The sequence below is a fragment of the Rhinolophus hipposideros genome (assembly GCF_964194185.1).
Source record: "Rhinolophus hipposideros genome assembly, chromosome: 11".
Classification (NCBI taxonomy): Eukaryota; Metazoa; Chordata; class Mammalia; order Chiroptera; family Rhinolophidae; genus Rhinolophus; species Rhinolophus hipposideros.
Window position 1 is genome coordinate 13,779,999 of NC_138057.1, and position 15,447 is coordinate 13,795,445.

Genomic DNA, 15,447 nt, shown 5'->3' on the forward strand with positions numbered 1-15,447 from the left:
TATATTTACATACTAATAAATATTATAACTAAAACGATGCTTCCAAGCACCAAGGCAAATCATCTTTCAGGCCAGCAGTAGTGTATGTAGCACACGCAGGGAAGCTATCAGTCAGCACATTTCATCTAATGGAAGACCATTTATTAAAGCATTTCTCTGCCAGCCACCAGAAATGTGTCTGGTGCTGAGAATATTGAAATGCCAAAGAAAGCTCATGGCATAGCAGGTAAAACCAACAAGTAAACTGTAACTTGTAATTTAATAATCTAAGTACCACGAGGCAGCAAGCACAAAGGTGCCTGTATCTGACACCTCTTGGGCACCAGTGCAAATCATCCCCATCCCAGCTCAGCTGCAGGGGCCACTTCTGTGCAGGCCTCCGCCAGCTGTGAGCCAGACCCAACTATATCTCACTTCCTCCCCTGGGACTTTCTCTGGCATGACAGCACAGGACCCCAGCAGTAACTCACTAGCTCCTTCTGTCTACATAACTCCTGAACAAAGCGGGAGTGCAGCAATGGATGAACGCCTCTCCTGTTCCTTCACAGGTGAACAGTTCTGAGTCTCATTTCTGAAGGCCTCTCAGAAAGTCTGCAGCACCAGGCATCTGTAGCAGTGGCCAGCATGATAATGCATCTTGGTACAGATCTGGTCACCTAGTCCACTGCTCTTGCTCCCTGGGATTGCCTACCAGACAATCTACCTGCACATATGTCTTTGCCTCAGGTGGAATCCAGGGCCCTCATTCATGGAAGGAGGTTAAGGAAAAGTTCTTGGAAGACAGAACACCTGAGATAAACCTCAAAGCATGAATAAGTCAGAAAGTCAGACAGGTGAAGAAGAGAACGTGAGGTGGACATTCGGGGCAGAAGAAACAGCATACACAAAGGTCAGGAGGCTTGAATGCATTCCCAAACTGCAAAGAGCCTGGAATGACTGAAATACACCTCCAGCATAGTATGAGGGATGGAGAATTCAAAACACCTGGGGAGGTAAGCAAAGACGGGCTCCTGAAGAGGGGCTGACCACAACCAACTATCACCTCCACCCTGTTCTGTGATTCTCCATTGGTAGCAGTGAATAGTAAATAGCTGGATGTTTAAATCAACCCTGGAAGATTAGAAAGTATTTTCTAGAATCAAGAGGTGCTGGACACAAGAGAAAAGGAGAATAAGAGGAGGAGGAATTGGAGAAAAGATGGTGATGAAATGGGCGCGAAGCTATTTTCTCCCTCTCTCTCTCTCAATCCAGAATGGATCCAAAAATCTAATAACGAGCCTAGGCAGAAGTGAGGCACATTCCACTTGGAATTGAAAATTCCACAGTGAATTGCCAGGAGCAAAGAATTAGGTTTGGGATAAATGAAGTGGCCACCAACAGAAGACAAATCATCTGTTCAATCGGACCAGAGAAAAGAGGAAATTGGGGGCTGGCAGGAGAAAAGTAGGGAGCAACATTTTGCAAGCTGATAGAGCCATGGGAAAGAATTCCCCCAAATGACACTCCAGATTTTTCACAAAGTCCAAGAATGCAGAACTCTAAGCTTTTCTCTCCTTGTCCCGGACACAAGGCCAAGCTTAGTGTATCAATGTTGAGTTTCACCAAGGGAAGATGGAGAGTTCCATCTGGGATGACATCAAGTCACCAGCCCTCATGGATGGAGATGCGCTTTGAAAGGACTGGCATGAGGCCACATCACCGTCTCCAGCTTTGTTTATAAGCAAACAATTAAGACCATCTGATTTTATTGAGTGGTTGTCATGTACCAACACTGACTAAGTACTTTTAAGTAGTATCTTTGTAAAGGTCTTCCCCAAACCACATGATTACATACTGTTATCAGCCTAATTTTCCAGGAACCAGCCTGACGTGACCAGGAAACACTAGTTAGGAGATAGCACTGTCAAGTATTTGAAAGAGCCCAGAATTTGGGTTTAGTTTCATTCTCAGCTTAACTCTGGTCTCCATCATTTCCTACTGAGACCATGGGGTCACTTTCAAGAGACGACAACCAACTCAAAACAGCACAAGCAAGTTCGAGTGACAGGATCCCATAATTGGAAGGTACAGGGGTGAGTTTCTGATCTGAAACCACAGGACCCCGTGCTAACATAATACCAGAGGGCCCGTCTTGGTTCTGTTCTCTCTGCGATTGTTCTCATTCTCTCCTACCAAAGACCAGCTTCCGTCAAGCACCCAGGTAAGATGGCAGCTTCAGGTGTACAGTGTCCTCAGCGAACAAAGAGAGCATCTTGCTCATACATTCCCAGAGAAATTGTCTAACTGACCCAGTGGGTCACTCATTCTCCATCTGAACCAACTGCTATTGTCAGATGGGTGCTCAGTGATTGGCAGTCCCACAAAATCACATAGAGGGAAATCATGGCAGCTCTTGAAAGATGGGGATGTTACACAGTCCCAAATAATGCATGTCTGCTGCGTTGTAACATAGGGCAACTCCCTTAACCTTCGTGAGCCTCTTTCACCATCTATTAAAAAAATGAATAATAATAGCTAATGTGTCAGGCTGTTGGGAGATACAAAAAAAAGTCATATGAAACACTTGGTAAGTAGAGGTATTCACCTTGGGTAGTCTTTTTTTTGTTTGTTTGTTTTTTGATTGCTGGTACTATTACTGTTTTGTGATTGTTTTTGACAGAGGGATCGGAATTTGAAGCCCATCCCAGATTCCCAGATGTCTAAAGCACTCCTGTCCCCAGGGTGGAGTCCCCTTGGCTCTGCTGCCAGACGCCTTGCACAACCCAGGCCCTCTGTGCCAAGGTTAAACTGGTTCACCATCCGACGGCCCCGCAGAGCAGTGAGTGCCTCCCCAGCCCGAGCAATGTCAATACTGCCTTCCTGACTCCGCCTATTGTATCTGGAGGAAAGTGGCCGAGCATTGTCTTCCAGCGCTCCCCGCAGGAAGCATGATATCACCCTCTAACAAAAGCGGGAAAGCTGACAGATCTACTGACATGGGTGTGACCACTGCACACACCTCACTGGGCAAGCCCTGAGCAAAGGTCTGTAACAAGCAGAGGGCAAACGGCAGCCACCCACGGTTCCCCTCAACAGGCTGCAGGACGGGGTCCTTTGGCTAGTCTTTACATTGTCTCCCTCTCTTTGTTACACCCATGCCACGTGAGGCACAGCATCACCAGGCAGTGGGAATGCACTCCCTCTAATCAACACATGTGTTGTAAAGGGTCAGGACTCTGTCCATCTGGCAGACCCACGTCCCCACACCTGTCTCTGCAGCCTTTAGGAAGGACCACAGGGAGAAAGATAGTCAGATTCCTGAAGGGACAACAGGAGGCGGCGGGGGGTGGGGGGGAGGTATAAAAAAGCCGGTGTGGTTCAATCTAAAAAACATTCTGCACGTGTGATGTGAGTTAAGGAATAGTCTGGCCAGACTGGTGGAAATTGGGTTATCAGTTTTAAATTCCAGAAATAAGGGAGGCAACTTTAGACATTCCCTTTCCTGAAGGCTGGGAGTGATGCCAGCTGATCCTGACATCCCTTCCAGGTTGGGTTTGTAATGCTATCAGTGCAGCTGGCTCTTTGTAAAACAACACACCTGCAGTCTGGTTCCCCCAGGCCAGGCCCTGAGGCTATCACTCTGCTGCCCTCATCTTACTGTCCCTTTCTTAAAACTCTCTCCTTCCTTAGCCACCACAGCACCAATTCTCTAAAATCTCAGGAAAGGCATCTGATTGGATTTGCTTCTCCTACCAATTCCCTTGGCTATTGCCTGTCTGTGTTCCTTTCACTTAAAGCTTAGCACACATTCACACCCATGGCTTCACTTGCCATAAAACCAGAGATTTCTGTCTCAATCCCTTGCCCAAGCCCTTCTGAGCTTTAGACACAGAGATGCAAATTTTGCTAACTATTCCCCTTTACATGGAACCTCAAAAATCAACATGTACGGTATACTTGCTCCATCTCAGCTCATCTCCAACCAGTTCCATATGCCATGTTTCAGCTGAATGGCACTCCCAGTACCCAAACCAGAATTCTGGAGCAACACTGATTCTCCCCCATCTCTCTCAACTTCCCATAAGCAACCAATCACCAACCCCTACAGTGTCACCACCTAAACACTTTCAATCCCTCTCTACATACAGGCTTTCCTGCATGAAGTATTGGGAAGCCAAACTGGTACAGGCCTACAGTGTCTAGCATGTCAATCCATCCTCTACACTATTATCAGAGAGAATTTTCCAAGACATAAATCAGACATGGTAGAACAAACACCATGCTAAATTTCAACATGTACAGCATGAAGTGCAAGATACTGAAAATGGCCCACGTGGCCCTTCCCAGTCTGACCCCAACCTTTATTCTCCACCTCCAACCTACATTCCAGCCTTACTCAGCTTCTTTGAGCTTTCCCTGCGCCTTCTAATGGATAGTTCTTTCTTCCCTTTCCCTTTTTATCTTCTTAGTTTTAAAATCCATTTGGCTATGAGTAACGCATAATTATAATTGGTAATAATTTTTGGCAGTATTCACTACTATCAGGAGTTCTTGCAAAGTGAGAAAAATCTAACCTACAGATTATTTTAAAATACTACTAATTTTATTTATACTAAACTTAGCAATTCAAAAAGTTGACATAGGTTTTTAGACATTTAACTAAATATTTATGTAATTTACATTTTAAAGTTTCGTTTTCTTTTTTATTGGAGCCAATAAACATTTTGTAGTTTTTGGAAAGCTAGATTTTGTATATACCACTAATATCATTTATCACATCATATAATTCATATGCCTTTATTCATCTTTTCTAAAATGTGAGTTTAACAAGGGGAAAAAGTGACTCATTCGTTTTTACATTCCTGGTATCTAGTACAGTACTTAGCACAAAGGAAGTCCTCAATATGTCTTCAGTAACTGAAATAGGTGAATGAATCAATGAATGAATGATAGGCAGGCACTAACTCAATAAATGTCTATTGAATAAAAACATATGCATATCTTTTGGGTAGTATTCAACAATTGTACAATATCTAATATTAGGTAATGTCCTGGTGAAACCCACTTTCATAAGTCTATCTTTTTTGTGTCACACCTAAGGAAGGATTTTCTTTTGACCTTATTTACATCAAATATTTAACATAAGGCAGCCTTTTAAGATATGAGTGAATACTACTTGCAATGTATATGAAATTGCTTTATTGTTGGTATTATTATTATTTTTATTATTATTATTATTTCAATGTAGTTAAAACCCTTTCTACAACATTCCTTCTTTCAGGTATGCTGTACCATACCAGCATTTCTCACGATGGCATATGAAACTCCAATAAAATCACTGAACATCAAATACATGCACTATGGAGAATAACAAAGAAATAGTCTCTGCTGTCAAGGATGTTAGAGGCTAATTCAGCTACATCTACGTGCCCAAAGCTCAAAGACACAGCCCGTGTGGTAAGGGAACTCAGAAGTAGGGAAAGATCGTCATCAGGAAGACTTGGCCTAGGCAAGTTGAGTTGATTTGTGTTTGCAGAGTAAATACAGAAAATGTCATTTCCAAACAGATGGAACAGCATGAACAAGAAAGAGCCAAGAGGAAGAATGCGTCGATTGTGGACATGGGCCTGGCTGAAGTAGAAGGGGCATGAGCGGGTGAGGAAAGGCATTGGATAGTAGGCCAACTGTTCTGGCTTGTCAATTGGGGAGTGACCAGCACAAAACGTGAGGAACTGGATTACGTGGAGGTCCTTTTAGAAAGAGACTGCTTCTATGAGTGGCAGTGGCTCCCCTACACCCTGGAAAAGACGTGATCCCTCTTGAACCAGCACTAGGTTCATAGCAACACTTCTTTTTGGATTATGCTAGCTTCCTTTATTGAGAGAGTTCTTACTGGCTAAACACTTTACATGCATGATCACACTTGATGCCTATCCCAACTCTGGGAAATAGACATTCTCATCCACAAAAGGTGAGAAAACTGTGGCGTAGATAAATCAAGTCATTTGTCCATGGTCATGGAATTTGGGCCTAACCCAGGTCTGTAACGTCACAATCCATTCTCTTACTCCTTCTGCATTCTCAATTAGCTCTACCTCAGTCCCATTGAGCAGTGGCTTCAAAAGGACGTCACCATAATACAGGTGCATGTGCTTTTTTTCTCAAAAGGCATCCGGAGTTCAAATTCAGTGTAAAATGACTACATGTGGGTCCACATTCAGAAAACACACACCCAGTTTGGTTGCGTGGGGAAAGATATTGAACCCTTATCTACCTGTTAAGTGATCATTGAGGAGCTACAGACAGACAGTGAAATGACAAGGGTGTGAAAGGCAGGGCAGTAAACATCACACTCCAAGAGTTCCCTTCACATTCCTAATAGATGATCACCCAGCCTATGCCTGAATGCTCTCCAGTGTGGGAGCTCACTCCTCATGGGGGAGTTGATCCATATTTCAGAAGGTTTTCCTAAGTAAAGCCAAACTCAGTCTTTGTGCAACTCCCTCCACCCCTGGATCCTAGATCTGGGGAAATGCAATGTCACTCTAAGATGTCTTCTATATGGAAACCCTTCAAAACACTGCTATTAGTTTCTTTTCTCCTGGCTAAACATTCCCATGTGACATGATTTCTAAAGCACTTAACTTCTTGCTTCCCTACTATGTTTGCTGTCAAATTTCTCAGTGTTTTCAGAGTTCAATGGAAATGCTCTCAACAGTAGAGTGAAATGATTACTATTTCTAATTTGGGCCTTATATTTCTACTAATGCAAACTGTTACAGCTTGTGCATTACCTTTTTAGCAAGCAGAGCATGTGTTGGCTCCTATGAATTTTGCATGTCACCAAAACTTGGTGATACTTGGTGACACTAGAACTTTTAACTAACCAGGTCTCTCTCACACTGAACAAACATAACTTATTTATTGAATTCAATTGCATAACTTGACACTTATCTAATTTGAAATGGTATCCTTTGGGTTGGGTCCACCCTTCCAGCCTATAGAAATCTATTTGAATCCTGATTCTGTGTTCTAACCAATTACCCATCTACAGGGAATTAGCAGGTGATACAATCACATACACATACACGTCTCTTTTAGGGGTAGGGCCCCAGGAGACGAACTGATAATGTGAGACAAATTCGGAGCCCACCCATCTTCCCGACCCAGTGGACATAGCATAGTCTTCTGAGATGCACTTGGAAGAGTTCTTTCCTCCTGGAGGAATGTCTTAAAAGAACTAGGCTCTTACAAGAAGCTCTCCAGGGTAGGGCAGAAAAGGAAATGCAGAAACTTCCCAACAACCGCAATGCTTAGGAGGGAGCACCTGTGAAGAAAGCAAAACTCCTCTCCAAACATAATTCCCAGGTGTGTCGCTGATCTCAGCTTCCAGACCTCCACCCTTGATTAGTCAGACCCAGACCTGCTACTATCCTTCCAAAACCAGCCCTCATGAGGTTCCTTCTGGAATCACCTTCCTGACCTAATACAGGCATACCTCGTTTTATAGCACTTTGCTTTGCTTCACGTCACAGATGTTGCATTTTTTACAAATTGAAAGCAAAACCCTCCACCAGCAAACAAAAGTATGACTCACTTTATTGCGGTGGTCTGGAACGGAACCAGCCATATCTCTGAGGTATGCCTAAATGGAATTTCTTCTGCCGCTCCAGACAACATATCCACTACCTCTGAATCCAGGTTTTTATTTAAAATGCCAAATGAGACAGGAAAGAGAAATGAAGGCACGCTACTAGACTTCCCATTGGATCAGTGTTGATCACATAGGACACACTTGAGAAAGGAGAGTGACTTTGTTTTTCTGTACATACAACTCTTTAGAAAAGAGCAGCCTGGTTTGGTGATGATAGAGAAATAAGGAAAAGCTAGTATGTTTCTTGCAACTTGTTTGTAACCTGAAATTGGCCATGATTCTCAATTGGGAAGGGAAGTACCAGAATCTAGGTCTAGGTTTGAGGGAAGTCTTCTGAAAACTGCGTGCCTCTTCCAACCCTCTTATGGGTTGACGTCTGCCACCCAAAGCCACCTCTGTTGAGGCAAATGTGACATATTTTTCAGTTCTATTTGTTCACATGAAACAGGAATGGGAAACAACCAACTGGACTAGAGAGATAAACCCATAAGCCTTATGTAAGTCCCATGCTCCATTACTATTGTCTACCAGTGGAGTTTGGTTTGAAGAATGGGCTTCCATGCCTGGAGCTGTGATCATGGTGGATTCTTGCTATTGCACTTACCAAACACTGGGTATCCACATCCATGGAAGCTTAGACTGGGAATGTAAGTTAGGATTCAACACAACACACCTACCCCAGAAACCAGCCTTGTTAGTGTCACCCTCCCTTTTGAACAAGAACATGAAACCCCTCTCCTTGGGCTTCTCTTTGCTGTAATAAGTGTTGGGTTTTCAGGGATCTAAGGTCTAAACATGGAGCAACACTTTTGGCCACATAACTTTTTTTGTTTGATTTTGTGTTTTTGTTTTGTTTGTGTGTTTGATTTTATGACAGCTTTTCTAAGTCATAATAGTCAATTTTGGGAAGAGAGGGATGAATTAAAACAGTTGTGTACGTATTATTTAAACCTAAAAAGTATCTCAGAGCATCTATTAATATAAAGCCCTGGGCTTTTTATACTATAATCCTTGGTCTAGAATCAATTCCAGAATTCATGGCACTGATAAATATGATATACTGAAAAAAAAGCAAACCCAAATGGAATCATGATGATTATTTCGTTTAAAGATGCATATTATTGGGGGGGGGGAATCAATATTATTTCTATAATATAAACACTTTCTACATAAACATTGAAACCATTTCTGATAATCTTTCATTTTCAGCAATTTTTATTACATCTTCTTAGTCTTAAAAATATTATTAAAACCTCAATAAAATTGGTTGTTGAAAGCAAACTGGAGAGCTATAAACAAATTACATAGAATTCTGTTATTTTATGGGATTCGTTGTTGACTAAGATTTCAAACATATACAAAAATATAAAAATAATATAACAAATACGTGTGTATATTTTGATCAAATTCTATTAATGTAATATAGCCTGCACCATTAAGTTCAATAAATTTTCCCCATTTCCAATATCAATTCTATTTCCATTACAAGCACTAGAATGTTTTCAAACTGAAGGGGAGAGATTGATGGTGATTAGAGTTGTGATTTGCACTTCAGGTTTTCATACCACTTTCAGCCAGTGGCCCATAGATTAAGTAAACTAGAGGCATGCCACTATTTAGAGAATCTGAGCAGCAGACACTAAATATCAACACAGTCAAGCCAACCATTCCTTGACTCTGCAACAGGTCTCCATACTGTCCTGTACCCAGTGAACTGCCTAAACTTGCATTTCATTGGGCCAAATACAGCATATGAATTACTATACGCCAAATGTTTTCAATACAAATAATGATATAGCTTTAACCTCCCTGACCCCAATTATAAGAAAAAAACAATAAGCCTATTTTGACTAATTTGACTGCTTTGATTAAAATAATACACAACCACGAAATCTATAGAAAAGAATTTCAGTTCTCATTTAAAAATGACAACCTGTACACTGCCTTAAGTGGGCCCCCATAATTCTCAGCATAAATTTCGGTGTTTAAACAATTATTTAAGATTTTCTTTGAAGCAGGTAAAACCAGGTTTCTTGTTCTTTTTCAAAATAAGGAAATAATCCCAAACGAGGAGCAGTAAAATAATGTACATAGTAAGTGAATCTCTTCTAATAAAGTGAGTTTGTCAGTCCTCATAGAGTGTATGGCAACACAGGGGGCAATTATGCAGAAGAGAAACTAGAAAATTTAGTCCATGCCACAAAGACTTTGCATTTCAGTCCTTACATCGATTAAATGGAGCGTTATATATTAAATAAACAGTGCCTAAGCCACAGCTGCTTCTTGTTAACCAGCGCTAAGAAATAGTGGAGAGAGCCCAGAATCACTAAGTCTGTTTAAAAAAATAAAAAATAAAAAATACTAAATCAAAAAATTAAAGCCACATCTTACCAGAAAGGAGCAAGCTGACTCCGTACAGAACTAAGCCGGCTAAAGAGTCCATACTTCCCCAAATCTCTCCATCCAGTTTCCGCAGATGTGCATGAGGTCCCAAGGATCCTTTCAAACACCCAGAGGTTTGTGACTTTCCATTCTCATGTTCTACTAGGTCTTGTTTACAAGTCAGAGGCAAGAAGGAACAGCACAGAAGCAGGCTGTAACAGTCTCATTTCTGTCTGAGCACAGGGAGTTTTAAGTTCCTTTTTCCTGTTTCCTTTGTAGATTAGGATGGGAAAGGCTGTATCTTAAAGGCATTCGGTATCAGCAAGGCTGGGAGCACTGCAAACCCTCTCCATCTTGCAATTCATCAAAAACACTTATCTGTGGCTGGTGCTTCTGCCGCTTTTGCTGCTCTTGGAGGGGTAAAGGAATTTCTGTTGGAAGTGTGGGTCCTGGTCAGCATTTTCAGAAACAATAGGGGTATCCTCTCGTAGGCGGGAAACAGAATAACAAGCCCTCCACCTATGTATGGTATGCGGTGATGCCCGGCCCTCCTCAGCCCGCTAACTGCTCTCCAGGGTCCACTCGCGATCCCTGACAGAAGGGGCTTCTGGGCGTGGGCAGCAGTTTGGGCTTTTGTTTTCTCCTTTTTAACCCACGTGGTTGGAATTGGGAAAAGAAGTTTTCGTGATGAGAGAACACAATCCAGAGGGAAATTAATTTGGGTAATTACCAGTGAGGTCACTGATCAGTGTGGCCACAGAGACCAGAGTCCAAAATTGTCAGCATGTTTTCTTTCACACAGATGGTTTATTTGTTGGCCAACCGCCAAAACATACCCATGCTACTGGCTATCGCTTTAATTTTTATTAATAATTCATCTAAAGGTGATCTAATTTCTTAAAGGATTTGTCATAGAAAGACTTCAGTAATGAGAGGGATTTTGTGGTTATTGGCCAAAGCTGTGACAGAAGCAAATTATATGCAGAATTTTCTAAATAACCTGTGTAAACATCAAAGCTAAGGGATTCGATTGGGCCATAAGTATCTCTCAATAAGAACAGAGAGAGTACACAGGCCAAGGGAAACTAGCCATTGGAGTAACCATACATAAAATGAGATCAGAGACGCTTAATTTACCCACATGATAATTTCTCCATAACGCGAATTATGACTTGAGAATAGAGTCAATACTCTGTTAATCGCCATGCCTTCATGCCTGAGGAAAGAATTACCTGCTCCTCCCTTTCCTACGCACCACAGGAAAGGTAGATGCCGCTAGTCTTGCCTAATTTCTGTCCCAGGTTTTATCACATCAACAATGATCTTCAGAACCAATTGATGTTTCCAGTCAGCTGGAGGAGAAAAAGCTCAGTCTCTGTTTTCAAGCAGAGCTAGGTTCAAATACTGACTTGGCCACAACTGTGGCCTGAGACAAAATACTTAATCTCTTTGAGTCTCAGTTCAACAGCTGTAAAATGGAACTAATATATCCTTCACAGGGTTGTTATAAGAATTAAATGAGGGTTTAAAAATACAAAGAAACATCTGACACTGTGCCTAATTCAAAGAATTCATTTTCTTGGTCTTTTTTTCTTAATAACTTTTCATTTTTCAATTGCAGATTACATACAATATTGTATTAGTTTCAGGTGTACAACATAGTGATTAGACATTTATATAACTTATGAAGTGATCACCCCAATAAATCTAGTACCCACCTGGCACCATACAGAGTTATTATAATATCATTGACTATATTCCTTATGCTATATCCTACATCCCCATGACTATTTTGTAACTACCAGTTTGTACTTATGAATCCCTTCCCCCTTTTCACTCATCTTCCCAACCCCCCTCCCATCTGGCAACCATCAGAATGTTCTCTGGATCTGCGTTTGTTTTTTTGTTGTTGTTGTTTATTTTGTTCTTTAAATTCCACACATAAGTGAAGTCATATGGTGTTTGTCTTTCTCTTACTCAGCACAGTACCCTCAAGGCCCAGCTCTGCCTGAGAGGCCTTGGACAAGTCATTTCCCATCTCTAGGCCCCAGTGTGCTCAACTGTAAAATGAAGGATTTAGACTGGATGTGACTAATTTCCCTTCTGATTGTAACACCTCACAAGTCTCAATGACTAACTTGTCCAATTCTTAGAATCTCCACATTGTATTCCTAGGTCATTTCATGTGGGCAGTTCGAAGAAGAGGCTAGCTTTATATCTCAGTCACTGTGAAAGCCTGGGAGAGTCACAAACGTGCTTCAGGAACATGGTGTCTGAGACTGTGTGAGGTCTACTGGCCCCAGGCCATATGGAGCAGCAATGGAAGGCCTTGGAAGTAAACAAACTCCAGGCACCTGCGTCCCCAGGCACAGCTTCCTCTGTTTGTGCTTGATGTCCACACTAGGATGTCATCATTGCTCATACTCCCTCCTGTTGGCTAGTTCTTGTGGGCTGAAGATGCTGCTACTTTACTTCCTTTTCTGGGCTGCCTCCCTCTGTTATGCAGAAAAACAGCTCAGTGTCATCCTTCCCCATCATCCAGAAAGATCTACCCTTACCCAGAATTGTTAGTCAAGTTACTGCTCCCTCCCTAATCCAGAATGAGTGACTCAATTTTATTCTTCTCTCTGTAATCCAGAAATGTTGCTTAGTTTATTTTTGCACTATCTGAAAGAGCTATGTATTTTAATTTCATCTTCCATTTAATCCTTTCCACTGTTATCCAGAATATTGACTCCATCACATAAATATCGCTGGATTTCCTGAGCCTATGATTATATAGTTAGTCAAAAGACTGAGCAACTTCTCTCTGGAACATCTGAATCTTTAGCATGTAATTTCCAGGTATGAAATGAAGAAAACTTGTGGACAAGAGTGCCCAGACATGCTCTGCTCCAGCTTTCTGACCCATGGATCTTAGAACATGGAGAAATAATCAAGGCACAATAATATGAATTTCATGCCCTGGGGGGCCAAGAGGTCAGCAGAGCTGACTGGCAATAGGTTGGGAGTTGCAAAACTGGATGGCATGCCAGGATTCCAAGGGAAGGGAGAGGCCACTTCCACGTCTGGTAGGACTTTCCCAGTACATAACATGTTAAGGAAATACCACATACTTGGACATGGCCAAAATCCTTCTTTAGAAATCTGGCTGTGGCCATCATCAGGGCATCTCCATTCCCTAACGAGCCTTGTTGGGAGCCAGCTGGATCAGATCTCTACCTTCTGCTGCTCCATCCACCTAGTAAGGTGGAAGCGCTCTCCCCATACTTGCCTGATTACTCCCAGTTATCTTCTAGGTCTCAATCTAAGAAATGTCTTCCCTGGCCATTGAATTCAAATTGGGTCTCCCCTGTTATTCTCTCACAACACCCTGTTCTTTTATGTCATTGTATTGATCACAAGTGGTAATTATATACGAATCTGACAATTAAGTTCGTGAACTGTTGCAACTGATGTTGCTAACATTTTTGCTATCAGAGGGATTATTCATTATGAATTTGGGCCAACTGGACAAACAGTTGACCAAGTTTACTATTTGGAAGTGCTGAAAAGGCTGCATGAAAAAGTTAGACAACCTGAACTTTTCACCAACAATTCATGGCTCTTGCATCACGACAATGCACCAGCTCACATGGCACTGTCTGTGAGGGAGCTTTTAGCCAGTAAACGAATAACTGTATTGGAACACCCTCCTTACTCACCTGATCTGGCCCCCAATGACTTTTTTCTTTACCTGAAGATAAAGGAAATATTGAAAGGAAGACATTTTGATGACATTCAGGACATCCAGGGTAATATGATGACAGCTCTGATGGCCATTCCAGAAAAAGAGTTTCAAAACTGCTCTGAAGGGTGGAGTAGGCACTGGCATCAGTGGATAGCTTCCCAAGGGAGTACTTGGAAGGTGACTGCATTGATATTTAACAATGAGGTATGTAGCACTTTTTCTAGGATGAGTTCATGAACTTAATTGTCAGACCTCGTATTTGTAACTTTATTTTTTCATGTCTCCTTCTCCCCACTTGACTGCATTCTTCATGAGGCAGGAACCATATCTAATTTATTCATCACTTAATTCCTAGATCTGAGTACAGTGTCTGGCACATAATAAGTCTTAAATACTTAATGAACAAATAAATGAAAATACTTCTACTGTTACTCATATTTAGAACAGGCTTTTGGAGTCAGGCAAACCTAGATTACATATTATAGCTGTAATTTGCTCTCTGTATGACCTGGCCAATTTAATTCACATTAAGAACCTCAAATTCCTCATCTTTAAAATGCAGAAAAATAATACCTAACCAGCGAGGTAATATGTACACAGTATCTGGCACAAGTGAGTATTGAATAACAGTTCCTTCCCACTCACAACCACCACCACTGAACTGCAATACAGATCCATTTGCAATGAGGAAACGAGGCCCCACACAGGCTAAGGAACTTGCACAGCTGTGGTTAGTGGAGGCAGTATTAGAACCCTGGTCTCTTTGCCTCCAATTATTACAAGTTTAATACATGGCTCTTTTTCTTCATAGTTCACCAATGGACCATAGTGTGCAGAAAAGTAGATAAAGAGAAATACAGAAAACGTCACAAATACCAACAAAGTATGCCCAGACCTTACTAGGGCAGCATTTGAAATGAAAATTTGGCGGATGATGGAAAAGTTTGATGACACCGAGAAATGCCATCAGTTCTCACACTGGGTTTCCAAAACAGACATAAGGACTACCAGGATCGGAGCACTCCACGGCTTTGCTCCAGGGGAGAAAAGGGGCCTTCCTCAGGAGTCAAGCTCAGTTTGGTTTGTCTTTTCCAGACACACTTCGACCAGAACAAAGAACACCACACTAAACCAACAAACAAGTAAACAAAACAAACAAACCAGGCATTTGTCTGATATTTCATTTTCTGTTTTCTGCTTTTTGCACTTAATATGTGAAAAGCCATCTACAGGAAACATTACAAATCTTTGAGACAGATTAACAAAATTATCAATGGATAAGAAAAAATGTTTATGAAGAGATGTGGAAAATAATTTATACAATGTTACTATAAATTGGTATCCCATGTCTATAGGTCAATATCACAAATATGTAGCATAAGTCTTAAATGTATATCCTTTGTCCCAGAAAATCCACTTTTATGTTATACCCTAAGCCACAAAGAAGTGCCCCCAAATTTATCCATTATAGAAGCATTGCTGATAATAATCAAAATCTGGAGATAATTTAAATAGCCAATAGAATGGATTATTGTTATAAATTATGGTACACAACGAAATACCAGACAAATGTCAGAATGTTTTGGTGGAAGCTTATTGATATGTAAAGTTATGGTATATTGTTGACAAAAAAAAAAAAAAAAAACAGTTTAAATAGCATGAAATTTATACACGTACACACACAGGTAACAAATATACACCA

General features: G+C 41.3%; 1 protein-coding gene across 2 annotated transcripts in view; it reads right to left on the reverse strand.

Annotated features, from left to right (window-relative positions):
* TEK (TEK receptor tyrosine kinase) overlaps nucleotides 1-10,628 on the reverse strand; it is a 99,300-nt gene extending 88,672 nt beyond the window's left edge. Inside the window, exon 1 of one of the 2 annotated variants that reach the window (XM_081066834.1) lies at nucleotides 10,025-10,628. In XM_081066834.1, the coding sequence (XP_080922960.1) occupies nucleotides 10,025-10,076 (52 nt within the window). In that variant the 5' untranslated portion in view covers nucleotides 10,077-10,628. The remainder of the gene's footprint in view (nucleotides 1-10,024) is intronic. The other variant, XM_081066835.1, reaches the window with a different exon arrangement.
* Between the last annotated feature and the right edge of the window lie 4,819 nt (nucleotides 10,629-15,447).